Source organism: Alligator mississippiensis, chromosome 9, assembly GCF_030867095.1.
Source record: "Alligator mississippiensis isolate rAllMis1 chromosome 9, rAllMis1, whole genome shotgun sequence".
Lineage (NCBI taxonomy): Eukaryota > Metazoa > Chordata > Crocodylia > Alligatoridae > Alligator > Alligator mississippiensis.
This window is the reverse complement of record NC_081832.1, coordinates 1878062-1899291: the sequence shown is the minus strand read 5'-3', so window position 1 is coordinate 1899291 and position 21230 is coordinate 1878062. Positions and strand designations below refer to the sequence as shown.

The following is a 21230-nucleotide window of genomic DNA, read 5'->3' as shown; positions in this document are numbered from 1 at the left end:
AGGGCCTGGGGGGTCAGCGGACACCCCCCACCCCTGGCCAGTGGCTCTGCCCCATGCTGGTCCTTTGCTCTGCCCGCAGCTGGGCCCCTGGCCCTCCAGGCTCTGCAAGGAGCCACACACAGGAATGGTCTTGCTGCCGCCGGGCGCGATAGCCCGAGTGACGCAGCAAGCGGGAGCTGCCTCCATGCCCGCCTGCCCACGGCAGCTCTTATCGTGGCTGCGGTGGCTCCTGTCTGCATCCAGGACCTTAGCACCTGGTCCCGGCATGGTTGCACCGGCTCGGCGCCGTGCAGGGTTGCAATGGCAGCCGTGGCAGGCCAGCGCCCTGGTGCCTTGAGAAGTGCCGCGTCCCCAGGGCACAGCTGTGAGCCGGACACCAGAGCACGGCAGGTCTCACCCTCTCTATGTGGTTTAGGAGCCATCAAGCATGGCAGTTTGGCTACAGCACCATTGCCAGACACCGAGCATCATCACTGGAGCAGCGCTGGCATGGATCCCGCACCCCCCCGTCCCCAGTGCCACGGAGCCCCCGCCTGCAGCCGGCGGAGCCGCTCCTACCCCCACGCCCAGGAAAGGGACTTCTCCCGGGAATAGCCAACACATTCGGCAGGATTTAATCTCTGCCGCGGCCTGCACGACGGCCAGAGCGCAGCTCCTGCGTGCAACTCAGGCGTCAGGCATCCCAGCAATTGCCAAGTCGAATAATCCAATTAATGCAATGTCCCAATTACCGAGCACATCCAGCCTGGGGGGAGCAGAAGCAGAGCCAAGCTGGATTTTTCCAGCTCTACGGCTGAAGCCTCTTGCTCGCAGCTCCGGCTGGAGAGGGGTTTATTGGCAGTGCGGGAGCTGGGGTGTTGCTTTGGGATGCTTCCCGCGGGGAGGCCTCCAAGCCTTGCAGCACGACGGGCAGGGGAACCGAGGCAGAGATGGTTGCCTGGGGAGAGTGGGTGGGAGCAGTGAGGCCGGGACCCTTGTGGCAGCCAAGGGGCCCCGTGACCAGGCCAGGCACCCCCGGTGCTGTGCAAAGGGCTCTCTGCCCCCCTCGCATTGGCAGCCGGGGCAAGGGAAACGAGCCCTGTGCTCCCACAGAGCAGAGCTGCTATCTCACCACGCACGGGCCAAAACGTGCCACGAGGCTTCGTAGTCACCGGCAGCCCCCTGAGCTAATGCAGCGGGTGCTTTGCCAGCCGCTGTGCCCAGCCCGAATGCCACCCACCTGTGGGACTTCCTCGTGTTGACACAGCCTCAGCCCCGGGGCTCTGGGGACTCTGCCCTGGAGTAGCGTGGAGCCACCGAGACCAGGGGCAGCCCGGGGGGCATGGGGCCGGCGTTAGGGGGACGCTGGGCATGGCAAATGCAGCCCACGAGAGCCCGGAAAGCACCCCCACGAGCAGAATAAGCACGGGGCCTGGACCACAGCAGACTCGGGGACGATGCTCCAGCTCCAGGGCAGCGCTCCCCTTTCCCACTGGTCCACCTTGGAGGTTTGGCAGGCTGTGAAGAGGGCTGCATTGCTTTCGTCTGGCCCCCATGGACTCCACAGTCCTCTGCGCACTGGGGAGCTAGCCCCCGAGTGTTTGGCTGGCTACGGTGGAGATTAAACGCAGGCCTCCTCTGAGATCTTAAATAGACACAGGATAGGGAAGGAGCTGTGTGTGCAAGCCGATATCGCTCCGGAGGGTCGCAGCTGGTGCTGATCAGGGAGCGAGGTGCTGGGAAATGTTGCGGTGCGGGGGCGGCGGGGAAGGGGCTGAGGGGGTCTGTCCTGGCTCCGTGGCTTGCTGGGTTTGCTCTGCAGAGACACGGAGGAGCAGGCAGGGAGAGGCAGCTCGGAGGGACCGCGGCGTAGCTCGGGGAGGGACAGACTCCCGCGTGCATGTGCTCGCATTTAAGACGGCATGTGAAACTTGAGCTGCCCACAGCGGGCTAAGGAAGGAGAGGAAAAAAGACACAAGTATTGTTTTTAGACAGCGCTTTTTTTTTCTCCCCCTGCCTGCGCAAGAGGGGCCGGGGCTGCCGCTCCAGCCAGGCGCACGATAAAAGGCCTGGGAGGCTGGAGGCTGCTCAGAGGAAAGGCAAGGGAGAGGAAATGCCTGGACCCCGCTCTTCAGACGGGCTGTAAAGAGCCCCAGGGCTTGTTCTGCGCACGAGCTGCCTGTGCGGGCCGGGGGCCGCGGGACCGGACGGGAGGCTGCACCATGCGGGGTGTCCGGCTGCAGCTCGTGGCCTTGGCCTGCGTGACGGCGGCTCTGTGGGCGGAGGGCGCCCAGCGGAGGACAACGGATGGCACCGGCCGGCGCCGAGCCCACCGGGTGCAGCACGGGCAGTGCAGCTACACCTTCGTGCTGCCCGAGGCCGAGCCCCCGCCCTGCCAGCCCCCCGAGGCACCTGTCAGCCCCAACACGCTGCAGAGGGATGCGCCCGCCAGCGACTGGCCCGTGCAGCGCGTGCAGCAGCTGGAGCGGGTCCTGGAGAACAACACCCAGTGGCTGCTGAAGGTGAGGGGGGGGCATGGGGGAAAGCACCAGGGAAAGCACCCGGATGGGATGGCGATGGCTGGGGGGGTGCAGATGGAGGGGTGGAGAGCAACGGGCCTTCCAGCACTGATTTGGCTCTGATGTCTGAGGCATTTTCTACCCCAACCCGTCCTCTGAGCTGGGAAAGGAGGGGGCGTTGCAGTAATGACCAGGAGGGCTCCCAGCCCGCTCTCCATCCGTGCCTCCGGGGCTTGTCTGGCCACCTCTGTAACAGACGGGAGGTGCTGGTGTCCGCGGGGTGGACAGGATCCAGAGGGGCCTTAGGGCATCCACAGAGGATGCAAAGCAGACCTGTGGAGGCCAGCTTCCAACTCTAATCGATGGCAATTAGGTCCCCAAATCCCTTAAGTGATGAAGCTTTGCACCATACCTCTCCCCCCTGCCCCGAGCATGGTAGAGGAGTGACCGCTGACAGCTCAGGACCTTGGCTGGGCCGCGTGCTAAGGCAGCTCCAGAGCCTGCGGTGCTTTGAGTGGGGTCAGATCCTGGCAGAAGGACGTGTTTCCACCCCCGACCCCCGGCAGAGAGGAGCCGTGATGCAGTTGTCATCCTGTGCGATGGGACTGGGAGGGAGGCTCCGTGTGCAAGCCTTAGCGCGGGGGTCTTTGCACAGAGTGTGCTCCGGGGGCACCCGGTTGCTGAGCTCTGGTGTGAACATGAGGTGAGAGGGGTAAGGTGCGTGCAGAGTTAACTGTGTGGTGTCTGCAGCGAGAGGCAGGAGGCATCGGTGGCCCTGGTCCTGCTGCCGTGCTCCCCTCCGTGCAGGGGAGAGATGAGAGAGTGTGGGCATGTCCGAGGGCAACATGACCCCCCGTGCTCCAGGCAGAGCCACGTGTGTCCCAGGGGTGCCCACGGGCAAGGGCTAGGTACCATGCACAGCAGCTTGGACACCTTCCCTGGCTCCACGCTTCAGTGGGGAGGGGTCTTAGCTGAGATCAGGGTCCTGAGCATGGGCACTGCCAGGGCCTGGCTGCTGCATGGTCAAAGCATCTCTTTGCAATGTATTTTGCTTCCTGGGGGCAGCAAGGGGGCTGCCCCGTGGGTGTCAGGGCAGCACACAAGCCAAGCCCGGAGGAGAGCTGCCATGGTGAGCAAGGGAGACCGACTGGGACCTACCATCCCTCCGGACCTGGCACTCAGCTCAGCCCTTCTTCCCGCTCGAGCTCCTGCCAATCTCATCCGACCCTGGGATGTCACGGGCGAGCTGTTCCCGTAGGGAACATGCTGCCCATTGCTTGCGGCGATACTCCGGAGAAGGTCTCCTGGCCCCTGGGGCTGGAGGAGCTGTATTCGCAGTAACAGAAACACAATCCTGAGGTCTGCTTGCCAAGGGGCTGTTGCCTGGGGCTGGGCCAAGGCCCGAATGCCTTGCCTGCTCCATGCCCTCTCCCAAGCAGCTGGGCAACGGGAGCTCTCCTGACCCTAGCAGCGGAGCCAGGCAGTCAGCAGAGCCCCCATTGCGGCCGGTCCTGGCTCCCTGGAAGGGCTAGGAGGGGGTCTGACAAGCCTTGGCTGGGGATGGACTCTGTGGGCCAGGCTTCCAGACCTCATGCGACCAGCAGGGTTGGGGACCAGGACAGCAATGTGCCCGATGGAGATAGCAAATGTCTACGGGATGCTGGCAGTAATCTTGACCTCCGGCCGGGAGGCAGAGTCCTAGCTCTGGTCCCGACAGCAGGCAATGACATGCAAGTCCAGCAGCAGATTGCAAGGAGCTGCTGCCTGAGCTCCTGGGGGAGATGCAGCTCGGAGCAGCGCGGCTCCACGGCCCCAGCGCAGCAGCGCGTGGGTGACCCTCTCGCTCCGGCTGGGTGGGCCTAGCCCCACTGCACCCAGTCCAGGGGCATTGCACTTGCTTCTGCGGGGCACGGCCCACGGCTGAGCCACTCCGTGATTCCTCCCCAGCGAGTTAGGGGGGATTCGTCTTTCCCACGGGGCCTGGGAGAGGAACCATGGGAAGGCCCCAAAGGACGGGCCGTGTGCGAGGGGGTCATTTGACCATCTTGCTGGAAGCAGCTTGACTGAGCGCAGCAGGCGAGCTGAAGCCTGCAGCCCCCGCTCCGCAGGCCAGCTGTGCCAGGCTGGTGGGCGACACGGGGCAGCCCAGATCTCCTCCAAACCAGCCTGCCTCTGGCCGCAGCACCAGCTCTGCAGCCCAGACCCCTCTTGGGGCCGCCAGCAAGGAGCAGCCCGGCAAGGAAGAGCGTCTTCCTCCGCGAGGCTGCTCCAGCACGGCGTTTGACCCCACATCTGCTGACAGCTGCCTGCGTCAGACCCAGGAATAGCTCTGGCCCGGATAGGCTCCAGGGGCAGAGGTCGAGTCCCTGAACGGCTGGAAATACTGAGCGTAGCATGGCACCAGCAAGCAGGACTCAGGCTCTCGTGGAGGAGGCGGCTGGTCCAGGGGATGCTGAGACCCTGCGCTGGAGCAGTTATCCCGAGTGCCCAGACGGGTCTGAGAGCAACGAGCTGCCCCCTCCACCGGGCTGCACTGAGCCACAGATCCCCTCCCCAAGCTGCATGCCCTGGGCTCTGCCCCAAGCCCCAGCAGTTGTCTTCCTCCCCCCCAAAAAACAACTCTCCATTTTTTCCCTTCACATTAAATAAACAGCTGGCTGTCCCTTCATCCCCGAAGGCCTCTCCGGGCTGGGGAGTGCCAGCAGTCCTGGGGGGGAGCGATTCCTCTACAAGCCTCCTGCTGCACAGGATGCAGCTCTTGGGGCTGGTCGCTATATGGATTAAGCCAGGCCTGAGACTGAGCGGTGCGATCTAGGGGCCCACGGCACAGGATCTGCTCCTGAAGCCTGAACCAGAAAACACGCGTGCATGTGTATGATGCACGCACACGTGCACCTCCTTGGAGCAGCTCCTTGTCTGGGGTGGGAAAGCCCTCGTATTCACTGGGGTGCAGAGCCAGGGTTTCAGTGGTGGCAGGCACAGGAGCACGTACTTGCTGCTCCGCGCTGGTGGAGGATGGACGGCAAGAGGAGCCCAAGGGCAGGAGTCCCATGGGGCGATAGGAGGTGGCAGGGCACATCAGGGTGCACTGCACGTCCCCAAAGGAAAGGCTTGAAGGGATTTGGGTGCTGCTACATCTCCCTCCTAGCCTTTGCTGCAATGCTGGGAGCAGCTGGATGTCAGCTTCTCCATGCGCCGGCGCTCTCTCGGGAGCCCGGGGAGCTGTCGGGCTTGGGTGTGAGCAATGCCGGCTCTGCACACGCACCAAGTCCCCGGCACAGCCACTTCACGCTCACGCCCTGCCCAGGGCTGATGGGGACCGCGTGTGTGCAGGGGGAGGCAGGGGCCGGGATTCCCACTCCTGGGCAGAGGCGAGGGCGTTCGGTGCCCACCGTGCTCCAGCTGTGGAGCAGAGAGCTGGGGCTTGCCGAGCAAGGGCAGCTCCAAGGCTGAGCCTCCAGCACCGCTGCCCGGCTCTGCCAGGAGAGGGGCTTTGTCTTTCCCAGCTGAGCTGGAGCTGCAGAAAGGGGCCTGTTTTCTTTGGACCGGGGGCCTGAATCAACAGTGTGGGCAGGGGGAGGCACCGGGGTCAGGGACTCGCTGTAAACAGAAGGGACGCTCCCTGCCAGCTCAGCGCTGCTCCGGGCAGAGGGCCCTTGGCTGGATCCTTGCCTGCCCCGGCTGTCCGGAGGGCTCCGGAGCGGGGAGCTGGCATGGCCAGCATCCACCCCTGGAGCCGGGGAGAGGGGTGACGCCGAGGCTGGGCGTGGGAGTGACACAAGCAGGGGGGATCCTAGTGTGCAAACACCCTGCACGACATGGGGATAAAGGCCACTTTGTTCAGGCCTCGTTGTTCCCAGAGAATCGGAATAAGGTGATGCCCCTTGAAGCAGCGTGCGCACCCTCTCTTGCTGGGTCGTGCGGTGCAGAGATAAGCCTGAGCAGCGTGGGTGCAAGCAGCCGGGCTTTACTCTGGAGGCCCCTGCACGCTGGCCGCCAGCTGCCCCAGGCTGGGACAGGCGTGCCTGGCCAGGGCCCGTTGGTACAGCGCCGTGCACACCCCGAGGCTGGCACTGCACAGGGAGAGACGTCCTGGTGTCAGCCCAGACGTGGCCGAGGCTTGCTGGCCAGGCTTGTTTCCTCCACTGCCTTCCATCCTCTGGGCTTTGCAAGAAAGACCTGCGAAGGCCTGACCACGAGCAAGCCCTGAGACCGTTCCCTGCTGCCCGCAAGCACCCCTGAGGATGGAGGCTGTGCCGTGGCTCTGAGGCCAGGTGCCCACGTTGGCCCCCTCTCCCCTGCCACCTTTCCTAGCTCCTCTTCCTGGCATGAAGTGCCCACCTGCCCGAGCAGGATTCAATCCTCGGGGTGTTTCCCTTTGCGGGGAAGGCGTCCCCAGAAGCAGGGGCTACAGCAGACCCCCAAAGCGAACTCAGCCAGTCTCTGCACCCGTCTCTCCCCCCAGGCTGGATCCAAAGTCATCTCTTGGCCCGAGAGCTGCGGTGGCCGAAGCCAGGCCGAACTTTTCCACGCGCAGTTACAGTCCCGTGGCTCTGAGAGATGTTTATTTAAAACAAGAAACCCAAAAGGGGAATAAAAAAAAGTCCTTGCCCTGTGAAGCAACAAGATTAATGATGTAGTCAAAGGGAAACGCTCCAGGAATAGCTGTGCTTGGGGAAATGTTTTCCAGACCCGGCTCCCCTTGCCTTCCCCCCCGCCAGCATGCAAGATGGGGTGCCGGGCATGCGGCCGCTCAGCACCCCTTCACCTCTGCAGAAACGTGAAGCCCCTTTGACTCCTCTCTCACCCCAAATCTCTCTGGCCCTTCTTACCCCTCCCCGGCATGTCCCAAACTCCGGCAAGGAGTGGTCACACAGGGATGATATTTCAACCCAACGTCTGCTTGTCTGTGGAGGAGAGAGCTCGCCGGGCTGCCAGCAGGATTTCATCATGTAAAAACAAGTGCAAAAAGTAGTGCAAAGCACTGCAATCCTCCCTCACTGCAATAACCGTCCTGGGCTGTGGTCCTGCCTCTTTCCACCCCCGCAAGAAAAGCCGGGCACCAGAGCAGAGCTTGTTACCTCCTGGGCCCCACTTCCATGGGTCTCTTTTGGGTGACGCTTGCCCTGGAAAGGGTGGACAGGTCTGGGGAAGTCAGGCTCCCACCCAGATCTCAGCTGCTGAGCTTGGAGCAATGCAGGCTGAGGTGTTTGCACACGTGATTTCACGCCTGGTTCCAGCTGGGACCGGGCAGATGTGCCGAATCCCGTGCAAAGCCCTCTCAACACCTCTCCAGCCGCAGGACCTGGGAAGCTTGTGAGAGGGGCCATTCCCCCGGCCAGCGTGGTAGGAAGCCAGGCAGCACGGAGGAGCCTGATGCCGGGCCCCAGAGCGGAAGAAGTGGCTGTGGCTACGATGACCATCCAGGGGCCGGTTTATCAAGGCTGATCCCAGCTTCGTCCCTCCAAATGCAGCCACAAGCCCATGCCGTTGCTGCACCCACAGAGCCTCTACGAGGTGCGCCTGCTGAGCAGCCTGGGAGGAAGGCTGTGCTCTGTCCCCCGTGGCTAACGAGGCGCCTGTCCCTTCCCTGCTCCCCGTGTGATGCTGCCCTGGTTTTAATGACATGCACATTTGCATCTCCCTTGGACGCCACGATGGCAGCGCTGCTCAGCTCGGCCGTGCCAGCCCTACAAGAGCGGCGTCAGGGCTGAAGAAGGCAGCTCCCATCCTCGGTCCCTCCCGGCCACCAAACACAGGCCGTTGGCTCCCTGCTATGGGCCAGCAAGGAGCTGGGTCAGGAGAGCTCGTCACCGAGGGGCAAGGAGAGTTTGGATTTCTTCGTCCCGCTGGGTTAGTGATCTAGGGCTGAGCGTGGCATGGCTGAGCTCCCAGAAATGCATCTGATTGAGTGATTTGGGTTCACAAAAGCTTGAGCCTTCTCTCTCATTTAGTTGGTTTATAAAAAAGGTGCGTAGTTACCCTGCCTTCCTCCCAGAAATGGTCACCTGAGATCTGCTGGAGTGGAAACTTCACCTCAAATCCCTTCTAGGAGTCAAGGGTGTCTGGGAGGCGCCTTTCCCCAGCAGCTGAAGGGAGAGGGAGCGACGGGGGCTTTGGAGTTGCAGCCTGTGTCCTCCCCGTCCCGCGAACCGCGGCGCAGGGGGCCCAGGGTCCGGACGGAGCTGCCCTGCGTTGGTGGCTGGGCCGTGCAGCGCTCTCCATGTGAACGAGCTTCCTCGCCAGCGCGCGGAGGAATGCGCGGGGCTGTTGGCAGCCAGGCGGGAGCGGGAGCCAGGAGGTCAGCTCTTCAGTGTGTGACCTCTGCGCTCGCCCTTCCCGGGCCTGCTGCCAGCCCCAGAGCCGGGAACAAACTCCACATTCACCTGCCAGGGCTTATGGAGACAGCCAGACAGGCCTGAGCACGTCCAAGCAGGCACAGACCTCCGAGGATGGAGACTCCACCGCCTCTCTGGGTAGCCTGCTCCAGTGCTTCATCACCCTCCTGGTGAGAAAGATTTTCCTAATATCCAACCTCAACTTCCCTGGCTGCAGCTGGAGCCCATTGCTCCTTGTCCTGCCGTCTGCCCCCACTGAGAACAGCCCAGCTCCATTCTCTTTGCAGCCCCCCTGCAGGGAGGTGACGGCTGGTATTCAATCCCCCTCGGTCTTCTCTTCTCCAGACTAAGCCCAGTTCCCTCGGCCTCTCCTCACCAGTCCTGTCCCCCAACCCCAAACCATTTCTATAGCCCTCCGCTGGACTCTCTCTAATGTGTCCACATCCTTTCTGTAGTGGGGGGTCCACAGCTGGACACAGCACTCCAGATGTGGCCTCACCGGTGCTGAATAGAGGGAAGAATCGCTGCCCTCGATCTGCTGGCAACACCCCTCCCAATGCAGCCCAGGATGGTGTTGGCCTTCTTGAATCCTACCCTCCAGCGTAACTACTGCTCCCCCCCTCTTCCAGGTCATGGATGAAGATATTAAACAAAACCAGCCCCAGGACCGACCCCTGCGGCAGTGCACTTGGTACCGGCTGCCAACTAGACATCAAGCCATTGACTACTACCCTCTGAGCCCGATGCTCCAGCCACTGGTGCCGGTGTGCATGGTCTGGGCCAGCTCTCAATGCACAGAATAATCCCCCCAGACAAAGTGGTGGAAGATGGTTTGAAGGAGAATCAGATCTCTTTGAGAGCGAGTTTTGCTGCCTGTGGGCCCTTGCATGGATGGCTGCCAGCACTGGGCGCCCCGTGTCCTCCCGTGAGACGGACCAGCCATAGGACATGAAGCTAGAGCTGGCATCCCTCTGGGATCTGCCCCCATCTCTACCTCCACCGCCACTGCGCTGCGGCCGGGGTCATGTTGTAGCTGGGATGGTCCCAGGCACGTGACAGAAGCAAGGTGTATTCGGTAACATCGTCAAGCGGACCTGCCACAAAGCTGGGAGAGAGCTCAGACCAAGGCCCCTGCTCTCCTTTGGGCTATAAAGCTTTTCTTTCCACGCTTCTACTCCTCCTCACCAGGGTTTAGCTAAACGGGGGAGACTGAATCCACCCAGACGGGTTTCCAAAATGCAACAGAGCGGGATGTGGCCTTGCTGGGGGGACATCTGTCCTCTCCAGCTACCTTTGGAGAATGTCCTGGGAAGAAAATAGCACCTCAAGTAGCTCCAGGGAATGTCCAGCCTTTCAGATGAAGCTGGCAAGGAAGGGGTGGATGCTGGCGGGAACACGCCGATCTGGACTGCGCGGTTCCAGCTGCACAATTGTCTTCGGCTCGCGGAGCCTGGGCGGAGGAGAGGGACCGAGATAAACAAAACATTCGGAGCTGTGCTGGCAGTGAAGCCGAAGTAAAATATACCAACCTCTCCCCCCCCCGCCCCGGATCACGAACAAATAAATACAAGCTGCGTCTAGCCCAGGCTGGGCCGGGAGTTCAGCCCGCGGGGTCTGCAAAGGCCAGCGTCTCAGCAAGCGCTTCTCTTCCAGGCCGGGAACATCTTCCACGTGGTGCATTGCCAGCAGTGGTGGTTGAAGGCTCTGAATATGCAAGACGAAAGGGAAACTGAGGCACAGATTGGTTTTTTTGAGGAGGGAATGACTTGTTCCAGGTCAGCGGCACACCCAGGATGGAGCCCAACTCTTCGCAGCCGCCTGTCAGTACTTGACCCCCCGGATGATGCTGCCTCTGTCCAAAACGCAGCTTGCACCTGGGGAAGAGCAGCCCCGAGCAGCCACCCTCCAAAACCGCCTGGGATTTTACGACTCGTCAGCCTCTAGATTGGCCTTCTGTGTCTGTGTTTCAAGCTGATCTCCACGGCCTGGAGAAAGGCACTTTTGGGGGTGGGGAAGGACCAAGGGTCACAGCTGCTGTAGAGCCCCGTCTGCAAGCTGTAAGGCTGGAAGCAAAACGCTTCATACCATGAAAGCTGGCACAACTGGTGGCAGGCCGGTCGGGGAAGAACACGCAAGCACACACCTCTTCCCGGAGCAGAGGATGGTCTTAAGACGTTGCTAATTAAGAGTTAATGAATGGTGTGCAGAGGCTGGATCTGGCTTGCAACATCTGCCTCCGCTCCCCCGGGGGAGTCTGCTGTCTTGAAAGAGCAAGCTAAGGAAAGCTGAGCTCACCTGGCCTCCATCCCAGTGGGCAGGAGGAGGGCACCTGATGCGCGTGGACCATTCTCCGGGCAAGGCACAGGGAGACCAGCGAGCGGCACCTGAACACGTGCTGGTTGCAATGGAGGCAGCGGGCTTCTGCCACCCTGGGTCTTACCCCCGGGGCGCATGTACACACCACGAGATTTCCCCTTTCGGCTGGCCAGCAGCAGCGATCCGGCAGGAACGGGCAAGGAGACGGGGTCCCGAGATGGTGCGAGAGACCAGCAGCCGGCTGGATCGTGGGGGAAATACTGGGAATTTCAGGGTTTTTAGCAACATTGAAAAAAGTCCTGGATTTTACTTTGCATCAGAAAAGCATCTTGCTTGACCCCAAACAAACTGCTTGAGTTGGTTTGAACATATTCTAAAACTTTTATTGATGCCTCTTCTGGCCTGGTCTCGGCTCGGCTCGGCTCTTGCTCAGACAGAACGTGCCTTCTGCAAGGAGAGCGGAGAGGAGGTTTGTTTAGACGCCGTCTAACATGAAACATTTGAGCATTTCCAAAAACAAGCCCTCGAGTTGAGAAGCTGCTGGACCACGCAGCGCTCCCCCCTCGCTTTCCCCCTTCCCGTGCAACGTGCCACGTTCCTGGCTGGCTCCAGCCTCCCAAACCCCAGGCTTTGGCAAATGCCCTATTTCATTAGAAAAAAAAGGTCCCCGCTCCAGCTGGGCCTGCTTGACCCGCCATTGCCATCGTGGGGGGCAGAAGGCAGGGGTCTGGCACTCCCAGGAGAACTCGGGGTGGTCTTAGTTTCCCCCCTGACTCACGGACTTTGGTCCGGGCCTCAGCAGGCGAATGCAGAAGCAGTCCCAATGTCCGGTTCATTGAGTTTTTGGATCCTGTCATGAGATTTGTTCCTGGTTTGCAAATATCCCAGAGCTGCAGAGACTGGGCCCCTCTGAACCCCGGGGAGGCAGGGCAGGGCTCCCCCAAGGGCCACCCAGCGATTGGCACAAAACATCCCCAAGGCCCCCGGGGTCCCGAGCTCAGACCCGTGGTGGGACACGGGGTGCTCCAAGGACACGGTGAGTCTCTAGCAATCCCCGAGCCAAAGAGCCCCGGCGGTTTGTCTTTCCAAGGCCCAGACGGGGGAAGAGGACGTGCTGTCCTGCTGACAAGCTCTAAAGGGCTGGGGGGAGATTATGCCACGGCGAGAAGGCTTTCTGCGCCCCGTGGGGCGTTTCTCCCTGGGCCAGCGGTCTGAACACCCCCCGGCCTGGCCTGGCACCAGCAGACGGGAGGGTGCGGGAAGGAGGCTGCCCACGGAGGATGCCCCGTGGCTGAGCATGGAGGGGTTGGTCACGGGCTGTTCCTCTCCGCCCCAGCTGGAGAGCTACATTCAGATGAGCGTGAAGTCGGAGATGGTGCAGATGCAGCAGAACGTGGTGCAGAACCAGACGGCCACCATGCTGGAGATCGGCACCTCGCTGCTGAGCCAGACTGCCGAGCAGACCCGAAAGCTCACCGACGTGGAGGCTCAGGTACCACCAGGGCCCGTGCATGTGGTGGGGGGACGTATGGGACAGCCCCACGCACGTCTGGTCTGGGAGGGCATGGCCCCTAGCCGGTAAGGCTCAGCATGGCAGGAGGGAGGCTTGGGGCCTGCCTACCCCCGCTGACTTTGGAAGGGTCACTCCCTGCCTCAGTTTCCCCATCTCCCCTCCTGAAGACATGGTCCACGGAGCCGGAGTACAGACCGCATGTTTCATATGGGCCTGGCAGGGATCAGAGCCCGTCCAGCAAGACTCCAGCTTCCATCACCTGCATGGCCATCCTGTTGCTTGCTCACACAGAAGGACCGTGACGTGCTTTCCAGAGATGGGAGCCCTTTACTGGTCTAACTGGGTGCCTGCTGATGGCACGTGGCTGCTGAGAAAGCCTGGAGCAGCCCAGATGGGAAGGGGTAAAAGGATCCTCGTTATGAGGCTTCCCCTCTGCTCCTGGCACAGGTCCTGAACCAGACGTCCCGCATCGAGATCCAGCTGCTGGAGAACTCCCTGTCCACCAACAAGCTGGAGAAGCAGCTGCTCCTGCAAACCAACGAGATCCACGCGCTGCAGGGCAGGAACAGGTAGGGGCCGTGGCCCTTTGAGACGTTCACGGGCACGGATCTCGGTGCCCTCTGAGCCCCGGCTTCCCCGGGCATCACAGACGAGCGCCCTCGGTGCGAGGCTGACGGGGCCACGTGCTGCCTGCCCCGTGCTGCAGCACCGCACAATGCTGCTCTCAGCGGGCTGGAGCACGTCACCGTAGGGTAGGGGAGGCATCATTGCCAAACTGCGGCATGACGGCAGTGCAGCACTGACCCACGTGTGGAGCGCTCCAGCCACGACTGGCCAGCCCTCGCCAGCCAGCCCCGGGGCTCCAGAGAGAAAAAAGTTACTGCTTTTGGGGCTGCCTGCCTGGCATGGAGCTGGGGGTGCATCTGGGGTCCCTAGCAGGGAGGGCAGGCTGACACTCAATGGCCACAGATGCCCCCATGAGAGACCCTGAAAGGCTCGGTACCCTCCAGCATGGTACCCTCCAGCGTAGCAATGCGAAGATCACTGGGGAGGGGTCCAGCTGCAGGGTCCGAGCAGCGGGCAGAGGCAACGCTGCTGCAATGCCAGACTGCCCGGCAGGCTGAAACCCCTGCTGTGGGCAAGCCCTGGTGGCTCTTGGGTTCCCCATCCCTGGTGCCGCGTGGCCGGCTCCACCGGGACACCTGACCCAGCACCTGCCCCCGTTGCAGCATCCTGGAGGGCCGGGTGCTGGAGATGGAGACCAAGCACCAGACGGAGCTGGAGGGGATCCGCTCCGAGAAGGAGCGGCTGCAGCGCCTGGTGAGCCGCCAGAGCAACACCATCGAGGACCTGGAGAAGTCCCTGCACGCGGCCAGCAGCAACACCAGCCTGCTCCAGCGCCAGCAGCTGCAGCTCCTCGAGTCCGTGCGCAGCCTGGTCCAGCGGGTCTCGCAGGGCAGAGGTGAGGCCTGCTGCCGCGGCCCCGCTCTCCCCCTGCCCCGCACCGCTGGGGGCTCCAAGCCATGGGTGCACCCCCCATTCTCCTGGCATTTCATGGGCACCCTGACTCCATCTCTTCAGACGCTGGGTTTGGTCCCAGCCCTGCCGAAGCCTGGTTCTTGCTGTGCTCCACCACGTGCATGCAAAGCACAGTGTAAACGCAATGCTCTGCTTTGGGAGCATCTCTGCCTGGCTAAAGCTGTCGCTTCCCAGCCACCCGTGTGGGGCTCAACCCCCGTCCTTGGGGGTCTTTTACTATTGCCAGGCTCTGGAGCCTGTTACAGGAAGGGGAGGCCAAGACCCTTCCTACTGTCCACTGATGAGTAATTAGCAGGATTGCTGCTAATTCCCCAGCTCCTCATCCCATGCGCAGGCCGTGACACATGGAGAGCAATCTCTCTCCATGCTCCGGGGGGCCGGGGCTCCCCGCAGACGCTCGCGCTCACCCCGCCTGGTCCTTCCCTCCCCAGCTCCCCTGCGGAAGGAGGAGGACATGTTCCAGGACTGCGCGGAGATCCACCGCTCCGGGGCCAGCGCCAGCGGGGTCTACACGCTCCACATCGCCAACATGTCGGAGCCCAAGAAGGTCGGTCCCTGCAGGCGGCGAGCCGGGCTCGGGGGGTTGCAAGCACTGGGCTGGCGAGGTGGGCACTGAGCAGGGTACAACCTCCCCCACCCTGGGCAAAAATAAATCCCCTTCCATGTGCCCAGCCTCTGCTGAGGCTTTGCCTAGGACAGCAGCCCAGCTCCGGAGCCCGACGTTATCATCAGTTATAGAAGCATTTTAAGTTAAGGGACTTGACCAAGGGTCACTGTGTGGCAGAGCCAGGGATCAAACCCGCTGGGCTCTAGCCTGCGTCCCCCCACGTACAGCATGGCTGTGCGTGGCCCAGGCCGGATGCACACCCTGGATCTGCTTCTCCTTCTGCAGGTGTACTGTGACATGGAGACAGAGCGCGGCGGCTGGACCGTGATCCAGCTCCGGGCCAACGGCAGCGTGAATTTCCAGCGGAACTGGAAGGAATACAGACAGGTCTGTGCCACCTCCAGCTCCCCTGGCACGGAGGAGGGGGCATCAGATCTCTGGGCACAAAGCCCTGAACCGCTGCTGACGGGGCCAAGTCCTGGCAGCGCCGTCCGAGAGCCCGTAGAGAGGCAGCAGGGGAGGATACGCGCCCCGGGGGCGAGACCGAGCGGAGCCGTGTTGACTGCCCTCCTCTCTCGCAGGGCTTCGGGGACCCGGGCGGGGAGCACTGGCTGGGGAATGAAGCCGTGCACCTCCTGACCAGCCAGGCGCCCTACGCTCTGCGGGTGGAGCTCCTGGACTGGGAGGGCAACCAGGCCTATGCCCGCTACGGGAGGATCCAGCTGGCGAGCGAGCAGCACCTGTACAGGTGAGGCAGGCACCCGGCAAAGACGGGCCAGGCTGCTAGGGGGTGGAAGCCGCTCAACTCCGTGTCCTTGCCACGGCAGAGCTGGCCCTGTCACGGGGCTGGTTTGCGGGCATTGCTGCAGGGGAGCAGAGCTGCCACGGGATTAACGGGCAGCCCCATCTTCCCCGCTCCCTGTGCCCACGCTCCGGCCTCACCCACGCCGCTCTCCCTCCCCAGGCTGACGCTGCGGGGTTACAGCGGCCCGGCGGGGCAGCCCAGCGGCCTGGCCCTGCAGGGCACCAACTTCAGCACCCGCGACGCAGACAACGACAACTGCCTCTGCAAGTGCGCACAGATGCTGTCTGGAGGTGAGAGGGCTGCAGGCTCTGGGGCTGGCACGATGCAGGGTGAAGGAGGGCACGCGGGTTATTGCAAACCTGGAGTCGTGGTGGGGGAAGGATGAGACAGGGGCAGGTGCTGGGAGGCAGAATGGTCCCATGCCTCTAGCTGGGGCGTGCAGCCTCCCAGGCGCCGCGTGCCACCCTCCCTGCAGCTCCTCCTGCCCCTAATCTGCCTCCGCGCCCTCCCTGCAGGCTGGTGGTTTGACGCCTGCGGGCTCTCCAACCTCAACGGCGTCTACTACCCTGCCCGGCACAACATCCGCAAGCTCAACGGGATCCGGTGGCCTCACTTCCAAGGGCCCAGCTACTCCCTCAAAGGCACGCGCATGCTGATCCGACCGGCTGCCTTCTAGGCCCCCCGGGCGGGCCCGCGTGGTCTGGACCTTGGGCCGCGAGCCCCGGTGGAGAGCGGGCTCCCGGGACCCAGCACAGGAAGCTCTGGGCCTCCAGGGAGAAGGACAAGGCGCTGGGCAGGGTCCATCGTACCCCGTGGGGGAGCCGCCAGGAGGGCTTAGCCCGGAGCCTGGCTGCTGCTTCCCTCTGCTTGTTCCAGCAAACTCCACAAAGCCCCGTTTCGCCCCCGGCTCCCCCGACCCCGCGGCCCCCAGCTCCGAGAAGCCAGGCCCCGCGGCCGGGAGGGGTGGCCAGGCCTCTCGCGGGTTCTCAGTGGACGAGGGTGTTCGGCCCACGTGCTTGGCCACCGCAGACACGTGTGCACAAGCACACGCACACCCATGTGCACATGCACAAGCCGTGCCCCCTCCTGAAGGGAGCCTGGCATTGCTGCCGGACTGCACGTGGGAGCTGGCGCCGAGAGCAAAGGAGAGCTGGCAGGTTGGCCGAAAGCCGGTGGGATTGATGTGATGGTGAGAGGGGGTGCAAGGAGGGGACCCGGTCTGCAAGAGACGGGGGAGCCCTGGGGGGCCGGAGCAGGACGAAGCTGGATGTCAAGGTCAGAGATGAGGAGGCTGGAGGGATCAAGGGCAGGGAGGAAGGTTGCGGAGAGCCTGGCGGGGTCCCAGGCAGGAGGGGAGCAGCAGGGACGGACCAGACACTGTCTGAACTGGGACGAGTGGCCTGGGGGCTCCTTTTATTTTGTGGGGTGCAGTGGGGAGAGGGAGCAAGGGGGAGGCTTTAAACCTCCCTCACTGCTCGGTTATGCTCCCTTCCCCGGGCTGCTCCAAGGCCACGCAGCCCTTGCGTGCGATCTCCATGCGAGCGGGGCTCGGGGCTCTCCGTGTCCCGGGGGAGCGTGCCGGATCGGGGTCACGCAGCGCTGCAGGGGGAGGAGGAGCAGCGTCCGAGCGGCTCCGTGCGTGTGCTGTGGCAGTGCGTTGCAGAGCGGGCCGTGCCCTGGGTGCAGGGTGCGCTGGCCTCCACGCGTGTATCAGCTCCATATAAAGGCCTGCAATGTAACCATCACACAGCTCCTGACACCGGCTCGCTCTTCTTCGGGCACCGCGGCCTGCGCCCCGTGACAGCTTTGCCTCCGAGCACCAGTCACGGCTGCACTGGTGCAGCTCCTGCCCATACAAACTCGATGGCAGGAGGACTTCTGCAAACACAGGCTCCATCAGCTCAGCTGCCCAAACCCCAGTTGCTCAGGCCATATATCCTTGTGTTGCCCCTTCCCCGTCAGAGCCCCTGTCCCCCCTGGGACTGGGGCATGCCCTCAGCTCTGTGCCCTGCCTGCGCCTTGGATGCGGGCAGCGCTTGTCCCCCGTGGTGCATCGAGGGATGTTGGGCATCCCTGGGGCTTACCCATCAGCTTTTAAGTCTCCTTGGAGGGTGATTTCTCCTCCAAGCCCTTGCTAGCATACCCCCCTTCCCCCAGCCCATCTGGGAATCTGGGCATCCCAGAGACTGGTCCTGGGCTCCACTCCCTGCCTTGCAGGGCTGGGCTGGATGCACCTGGAAGCAGCTGCTCTTGCTCCACGACAGCCCCATGCAAGGCAGGAGCATCTCAGGGCAGCCCCAGCCCATGACTGACGTGCGCAGCAGCTCCAGTGCTCTTGGCCTTGCCTTCACCCGGGACCCGGAGGCATGGGGCTGCTTGAACATGCCTTGCAAACCCAAGAAGCCAGGAGCTTCCCAGGAAGGCTTGCTCAGTGCTGGCATGGAAATCCCTGGCTGTAAAGCATGTTTCCCTCGCTGTAGCATTTGCAGTGCAAACACCCCAGTGCTGTGTGAGCACCTGAGAGAGAAACCCGCCCGAAACAGGCTGAAATCCAGCAGCTGTGACGCTCCTTAGACTGCAAGCCCCCTTGCGAAAATGCCAGCTCTTCATTTGCACTCATTTTTTTTTTGACCAGGTGAAAAATAATACAGAGCGGGTTTTTTTCTGTGGCAAAGGACTCGGCCAGCCCACGACAGGATGGGTTTCACGCGGTGGGCCCCTATTTGAAATCTCTGGGTTGGTCTTGTGAATCACGTCTGTGCATCTAACAGGGCGAACACTGCCTGGCATCCCACAGCAGCCTTAAAAGGATCCCAGGTGCTGCACAGCCTGGCCGAGAGCCACCGCGTAAACCAAGGTTAAATCAACCCGCCAGCGTCCAGCGCAGCGCGGGGGCAGCAGGTGGGCCTGGCCGGAGGGCTGTTTCGCTAACCTGAAGGTACAATGCAGCGTGCAGAGGAGGTTTCTATAAGGCAGCTGCAGATCCTGAGCAACCCCGGAGGAGTGGCTGGGTGAGGAGTGGCCGGGACTACTACCAAAAGTTTAAGCAAAAGATTTGCTGTAATTAAAGCAGGACCCAGGGTCAGCAGAATAGCTCAGCTCTTATCTGTCGTGGTTCTGCCGTGGGCTTTTGCTGGTGCTAGCTCTGACATGCAGGCCCACGAGTCGTACGTGCAGCTTTGGGGGTGCGTGGCTTGCATTCTGCATCCGGAGACTGCGTGCATGCAGCTTTGGAGGGCGATGGCATTGCGCCTCAACGCGCTCCCTCTCGGGAGACCGAGCGTCAGACCGTGCTGTGGCCAGTGCTTTGAGGGGAAAGCCACAACAGGCTGGAGAGGGAGAGGCCAAGAGCCTCCCGTCTGCCACCTGGACCTCAGCTGGGTCAGCTGGTGGCTCTGTCCCACCTCCTCTGACAGCCAAATGGACTAGACTGCAGCCTACAAAAGGCTCAAGCCCTGCTGAACAAGTTAGTCTCCAAGGTCTTCAGAGGTCACATCTAGTCCAGACCCCTGCCAGAGGCAGGATCCTTCCTACCCAAACCATCCCAGACAAATGCACGGTTCAGCCTCTTAGAGAACAACGCACTACTGACCCCGTGTACGGTGCAACCACCCGATGGCCCCACCTCTGCAGAGCCCGAGCCCCTCACGTGCTGGTGAGTCACTCCTCCAAGGACCCCGCTGGGGGAACCCGTCATTTCTCAGCTAGAGAAGGGAGGTCCTGGGACTGAGTGATGTGTGCGGCATCGCAGAGGCAGCGCCAGCGCCTGGGTTTGGGCACGGATCCCCACCCAGACCCTGGGTTTGCACTGACACACACAACCACTTGGTGCTTTGGGAGCTCATGGGCTTTGCATGTGAACCCATATGCCCAAAGGAGACCAGAGCACCTTTCTTGCTGCGCCCCTTGAGGGACTCCACCATATCATGAACCCCATTTCGGTTCCACCAGGCAGCACTTGCAAGCAGTTGGGGGTCTTCCTCTTGCATGCACCCTTCTCTGTGCCCAAGGACTCGGGCTGGGAGCTGGGGCCCTAGCTCGGAGTTTGCAATAGGAACGACTCCAGCCATGGCTGGTGGCACAGCCCTGACGGACCCGGGGCAGGGAGCAGAGGGCAGAGGCAGGGGACGAGGTCCTGCCACAGAGGCCCGGTCGTCAAAAACATGCTGACACCGGATACTTTGCTAATTCCTCCCCTGGGCCCCAGGGCCAAGCCGGGACGTGAAGCACAGACTGGGGCCAAGCCAAGGACAACAGCCGCCGAGTCGGACCCGCATGGCGGCAGGAGGCGAGGGCAGGGGAGAGGAGAGGAGAGGCCGGAGGCCGGGCGCGGGTCCTGGAGCACTTCATCATAGATGCATTAAGCCGGGAGGTTTCCCCTGGCGCCTTGCAGCCAGGACGGGCCCGCGGGGCCAAGGAACAGAAACAAGCAGGGAACCAAAGGCCACGTGGCCGCTTGCTGTCTTGCTGCCCGCAGCTATTGTTCCCCTTCTCGGGCGGCCGGCCGGCCGGCCCTGCGCAGCAAACATCTCCTTACTTGGGACAAGCTCGGGCAGACCCTGCCTGCTAATTCGGGGGCTGCTGGCCATGCAATGGCTCCTTCAGGCAGCAGAGATACGACTGCCTGCAAGACACTGGCTTGACCGGAGGCAGGACCCCGTCCCACCTGGCTCTAGCACAGCCTCCTGCAGCATCTCTCCCCAGGCCACTGGAAGCCGGCAGGGCCTGGGTCCGCTCTGCTCTCGCGTGGTTGCACGGGGCGAGTTTCTGTGGAGCTGGGCAGAGGAGCAAGGAGCCGAGTTTTTGGGGGCTTCCAGATGCAACAAGCCTGAGCTGGTCACTGGGCCCTAGCGCAGAACCCAGACTGGCTGAGGGGTATGGGCTGGGGGGCCCAGGCCGGTCTCCCATGGAAAGCAGAGGAGGAATTAAGGTTGAAGACAGGAGAAGACGGGGCTGTTCCCCGTGAGACTCCAGGATCTCCCCCCTCCCCGGCCCCCTTTGTGGGACTTCTTATTTATGGCAGATTTGCAGCTCCCTTTCCCAGACCAAACTGTGCACGTGAGCTCCTCCCCATCGCAGCCCCGGTCCCAGGACCTCTGCCCTGCCGCCCCATCCGGGCCGTTTCCCAAGGGCTTCGGGGACGTGCTCTCTCTCACCTCTGCCTGCCAGCAGCTTGTGAAGCGAATGCAAATGCTGCCCGGAGGCTGGGGCTGTGGACAGCTGGGGGTTGGGGCCACTGGTGCTTTGCTTTGGGTCTGAGCAAGGCTGCAGCCTGAGCAGTAACCCCCCCCCCCCCCCCCCGAGCATCGTACTCCTTGCTGAGACACCAGCACGCCCCCAGCTTCCCAAGGAGACTCTAGACCCATGGTTTTTAACTGTTTTAGGCTCAAGCCCCGCTTGGAAAAGGCCAGCTCTTACTTTTCACTCCGTTGTTGGCTACAGGAAAACAACAGCGCAATTCTGCTGTTGCAAAGGGCTCAGGGAGACCAGGACAGCGCAGCATCTGCATCACATGCTGGGGTCTTATTTGAAATACCTGGATTTATCTTATGAATCCTATGCGTGCCCCTAACAGTGCTAGCATTGCAGAGTACCCCACAGTACCCTGGACAGG

General features: G+C 62.4%; 1 protein-coding gene across 1 annotated transcript; it reads left to right on the top strand.

The window, feature by feature from the left end:
- The first annotated feature begins 1787 nt into the window (after nucleotides 1–1787).
- ANGPT4 (angiopoietin 4) lies at nucleotides 1788–17361 on the top strand. Its single transcript, XM_014608807.3, has 9 exons — nucleotides 1788–2501; nucleotides 12489–12644; nucleotides 13113–13234; nucleotides 13895–14127; nucleotides 14636–14751; nucleotides 15097–15198; nucleotides 15393–15559; nucleotides 15776–15906; nucleotides 16132–17361. Exons 1-9 carry the CDS (start codon nucleotides 2202–2204, stop codon nucleotides 16290–16292), a joined length of 1488 nt encoding a protein of 495 aa, XP_014464293.1. The 5' UTR covers nucleotides 1788–2201; the 3' UTR covers nucleotides 16293–17361.
- The last annotated feature ends 3869 nt before the right edge of the window (nucleotides 17362–21230 follow it).

Bases quoted from the DNA above. Each gene is read 5' to 3' on its own strand.
- ANGPT4 (XM_014608807.3), top strand. From the start codon at position 2,202: ATGCGGGGTGTCCGGCTGCAGCTCGTGGCCTTGGCCTGCGTGACGGCG. The intron at 2,502-12,488 runs GTGAGGGGGGGG...TCTCCGCCCCAG, and splicing joins ACACCCAGTGGCTGCTGAAG to CTGGAGAGCTACATTCAGAT. The intron at 12,645-13,112 runs GTACCACCAGGG...CTCCTGGCACAG, and splicing joins TCACCGACGTGGAGGCTCAG to GTCCTGAACCAGACGTCCCG.